Genomic DNA, 4,946 nt, shown 5'->3' with positions numbered 1-4,946 from the left:
AACAACAACAAAAAACCAACAGAGCAATAGAAGCAAATACTGTTGAATGATGATGCACAGAGGAGATTGTAATTATTGCAATGAAATGATGAGTGTAAAACTCATGTTCCCCCCTGTAAACTTTCACTCAATTCACAATAAAAGTATTAAAGAAAAAAAGAGAAAAGGGTAAATCTCTTAATTTTAGGATCTTTTCTAATTTGGATAGGCTGTGAATTTCCCAAATAATCACGGGCTAGTCTATTGTTGTTTAAAATTCTTCCCTCAATTTCTTTCTTTCTTTCTCTTCACATTTAAGTATAAGCAGCAGGACAAACCAGGTTGCACCTTCTTCAAATTTTGCAGGGAAATATCTTTGACTAAATACCCAAGTTCATTGTTTACAAATTCTGCCTTCCATACAACTAACTATACAGCATAATTCAGCAGGATTTCTGCTACTATACAACAAGAATATTCTTTCATATAACTTCCAACACATGCTCCTCATTTCTTTAACATTTATATTATAAAGCAATATCTTTAACATTTACATCACTACTGACATCCTGTTTATGTGTGATGATATATTTGTTCTCTGAGATGACACAGCCTTTCCTTACTGTGTTCTCACTTATTCCTGAGCCTTCATTGGCAATGCTTGGTTAGAAAAGCAAAAGAAAGAAAACACTCAGCATATCTCAAGCTGAAAGACTGAAGGAAAAACTCAAGCCTCGACTTGCAATATTGAAGAATTATATAGGCAAAATATTGAATGATGCAGAAAACATCAGCAGAAGATTGAAGATCGAAGGAATACACAGAGTCACTGTACCAAAAAGAAATAGTCAATGTTCAACCATTTCAAGAGGTAGCATATGATCAAAAGCCAATGGTACTGAAGGTCAAAGTCCAAGGTACACTGAAGGCACTGGCAAAGAACATGGCTCCATGATAGGATGGAATACAAATTGAAATCTTTTAACAAACTGATGCAGCACTGGAGGCACTATGCAAAGATTCGGGAAGATAGATTTGGCCAAATGATTGGAAAATATCTATATTTGTACCCATTCCAAAGAGAGGTGATCCAATGGAATGCCAAAATCATTGGACAATATCATTAATATCATATGTAAGTAAACTCTTGCTAAAGATAATTCAAAATTGGTTGCAAGAATACATTGACAGGGAATTGCCTGAGGTTCATGCCAGATTCAGAGAAGAATGTGGAACAAAGGATATCATTGCTGACATCAGGTGGATCTTGGTTAAAAGCAGTGAATACCAGAAAAATATTTAGCTGTGCTTTATCGACTATGCAAAGGCTTGACTTTGTGGAACATGTTAAGCTATGAATAACATCGCAAAGAATGGGTATTTCAAAACACTTAGTTGTGTTCATGAGGAACTTGTACATAATCCAAGAGGCAGCTGCTTGACTAGAACAAGGGGACAATGAATGGTTTACAATCAGGAAAGGTGTGATTGAGGGTTGTATCCTTTCACCACACTTATTCAATCTGTATACTGAGAAAATAGTCTGAGAAACTGGGTTATATGAATAAGAATAAGGTATCAGGTTTGTAGGAAGTTCATTAACACCATACGATATGCAGATGATGCAACCTTGCTTGCTGAAAGTAAAGAGAAATTAAAATACTTACTGATGAAGATCAAAGACCAGTCTTCAGGACGGGTTGCATCTCAATGTAAAGAAAACAAAAATCTTCACCACTGGATCAATAAATACTATCATGGTATATGGATCCACTATCAACACTCATTGAAGCAGCAAAGCATTTAAGACTTAGTTGCACACGACTCAAGCCATGGGATTTTCTTGTGCATGTGAAAGCTACACAATGACTAAGGAAGATTGTAGAATAATTGATACATTTGAGTTATGGTGCTGGAGAAGAATATTAAAAGTACCATGGGCTGCCAAAAGAACAAACAAATCTGTGTTAGAAGAAATATAGTCAGAAAACTCTGTAGAAGCCAGGATGGCCAGACTTCATCTCTCATACTTTGGACATGTTATCAGAAGGGACCAGTCCCTGGAGAAAGATATCATGCTTGGTAAAGTGGAGGGACGGCAAAAAAAGGGAAGACCTCAACAAGGTGGACTGACACAGTGGCAGTAGTGATGGGCTCAAGCATGGCAACAATTGTAAGGATGGCATAGGACGGAGCAGTTTGTCGTTCTGTTGTGCATAGGGTCACTATGAGTCAGGACTGACTCGACAGCTCCTAACACCAAACCTCCTCCTTGGAAGTGAGGTTGGAAAGACTTTGCCTCACATACATTTGAGTTATGGTGCTGGAGAAGAATATTAAAAGTACCATGGGCTGCCAAAAGAACAAACAAATCTGTGTTAGAAGAAATATAGTCAGAAAACTCTGTAGAAGCCAGGATGGCCAGACTTCATCTCTCATACTTTGGACATGTTATCAGGAGGTACCAGTCCCTGGAGAAGAACATCAAGTGCTCAGTCTTCAAGACATATCACATCCAACAGCAAAAGGTAATGACCTTTTTGCTTCAGAACTTGGGAGATTGAGCTACAATGATTATGTGGTTTTTATAGAGATAGCAAAAAATAAAGAAAAATGAACAGAATTTGAGAGAAATGCAGGACATCATTAAGCATGCCAGTTTATCCATAAATAAAGTTCTAGGAGAGGAAAAAGAAAAGGAGGGAGAAAAAAAATTGGAAGAAATAATATATTACACTTCCCAAATTTGATGGAAAATAGTAACTACCCGTCCAAGAAGCTCAACAAACTCCAAATAGGAAAAACACAAAGGAATAGTCATTCAGACATATCACAGGCAAAAAGTTGAAAGCCAAAGACTAAGAAAATCTTGAAAAAAGTTAAGAGAAAAATGACATCTCAACAGGAACTCCAGTAAGATTAATAGCTGATTTCTCATCAGAGGAAACAGAAAGCAGAATGCAGTGGGATGCTATCATCAATATCTGAACTCCTCATCTGCAGCAAACCATCTTTCAGAAATGAAGACAAAACTTCCTTGTAGTGGACAGTCATCCCTGTACATTTGCATAGAGATATGGAAGGAGAGAATTCTGTGATATATTATTTAAAAATATAAAACTCCCTAAATTCTCCTAAATACTGTTACCACCTAAGAAGCAATATGCCCTATAATATTTATTGCTTCTGGCATTCTTTCCCACCTCTACCTGTGTTTGGCTTTTTTTAATTAAAAAAAAATTTTTTTTACAAGTATCTAAGCAGATTTTTCTGAGCATAGCTGATTAACCTCCCTTTCCACCCTAGGAGTTTTGAACTTGAAGTTGACTTCCAATACCTGAAATATACAAGATATCTTCAGCAAGTACCTCAGCCCTGCATGAAGTTCCTGGGCCAGAAAACAGTATAGGAAGCACAGAATGTAAATGCTTTCTGAGGTAAACTTAAGTGCTAGAATTCATATTATTTACTGCAGCTACTATTAATACAGGGTCGCTATGAGTCGTAACTGACTCCATGGCACACCACCACCACTATTAATCAGCTCCTCCAACAAGATGGATTGACAGTGCTAGCAATAATGGGCTCAAACATTACAACAATTGTGAGGATGGCACAGACAGGGCAGCGTTTCATTATGAGTTGGAACTGACTCGATGGCAACTAACAACAATGTTAATTAAGTGGACTAGAATTACAGTAGTTTGCTATCTTAACAATACAACTGTGCTGATGTGTACTAACTAGCTGGCCATTAACCATGGGAGGTTCTCGTTTCTTTCAGGGTCTTGCTGATGCTGAAAGAGATATCACATTCCGTAACACTGCAAATCTTCCATAAGGACCAGACATCATTGCATTCTGTAACACCCTAAGAAGGAAAGGTAGTTCTAAATCTATAAAGCACCATATGGAAATCTATAAAATACCAATAAAGAGATACAAGTTTAAAAACTACTACGTGCAACCACATAGTCCTGGGTGTGGTACTGTAGGTTAATGCGCTGGACTGCACGGTCAGTTTGAACTGCAAGGTCTGTGGTTCAAGCTCAACAGTCGCTCCTCGGAAACCCTATATATGGGTCGTTATGAGTCAGCACCAACTCGATGGCGCTTAACAACAATGTACAACCAAAACTAGTTGTTAAAAGTGATATGGAAAAAAAAAGTGATATGCAAAATGACATCTATCGTATTAGGCATACCAAACCCATTATAAGGAGTCCTGGTGCAGTGCTGAAAGATAAGCACTGTACCGAAAGGTCAGTTTGAACCACAAGGTCAGCTGTTCAAATCCACCAGTTGCTCCTTGGAAACCTTATATAAGGATGCTATGAATTGGAACCGACTCAACAACACTTGACAACAACAACAAGCCCATTATACAGTAAAATTTATTATAAATTCTAAGTGTTTATTAGTAAAATTAATGGAAATTGAATTCCTGTGAGTTTTTAAATTGCTTGGTCCCAGAGATTTTTAACACTTGTAACACATGGTGTTTTATCTGTACACAAAAGCATCACAGTACCTTATAATGTCCATTCATCACAGCATCATGGAGGGGGGTGATCTGGTACCTTCCCTTGATATCTGCATCTGCTCCACCTTTCAACAGTTCACTTGCTATCCGATAAAATCCTCCTGCACTAGCTTCATGGAGTGGTGTCCAACCTATCTCACAGAAAGGAAATGACATTTGCTTATATTTCACATCTTAATAATATTTTGTGCTTGACTTTAAATTCTAGGTTATCTCTTAAAAAATATTTGGAGTACATGAGGTAATATGATCCCATTTTAAAAGTACCTTGTATAATTGGGTGAACCCAATATCCATAATCTGAGGGACAAATCAAATTTCCAGACTCCCAACTATGTTGTGGAAATATACATATTTTGTTGTTGTTGTTGTCAGGTGCCATCAAGTCGGAACCGACTCATAGCGACCCCATGCACAGCAGAAC

The 4,946-nt window shown here is 37.5% G+C and overlaps 1 protein-coding gene across 1 annotated transcript in view; it reads right to left on the bottom strand.

Annotated features, from left to right (window-relative positions):
• The window catches only part of ANKRD31 (ankyrin repeat domain 31), a 220,080-nt gene that overhangs the window by 104,977 nt on the left and 110,157 nt on the right, over window positions 1-4,946 (bottom strand). Inside the window, 1 exon segment of the mRNA XM_006874406.1 lies at window positions 4,511-4,653. Within this exon segment, the coding sequence (XP_006874468.1) occupies window positions 4,511-4,653 (143 nt within the window).

The sequence above is a fragment of the Chrysochloris asiatica genome, unplaced genomic scaffold (genome assembly GCF_000296735.1).
Source record: "Chrysochloris asiatica unplaced genomic scaffold, ChrAsi1.0 scaffold00275, whole genome shotgun sequence".
Classification (NCBI taxonomy): Eukaryota; Metazoa; Chordata; class Mammalia; order Afrosoricida; family Chrysochloridae; genus Chrysochloris; species Chrysochloris asiatica.
Note: the sequence above shows the minus strand (reverse complement) of the source record. Positions and strands in the feature narration are given on the sequence as shown.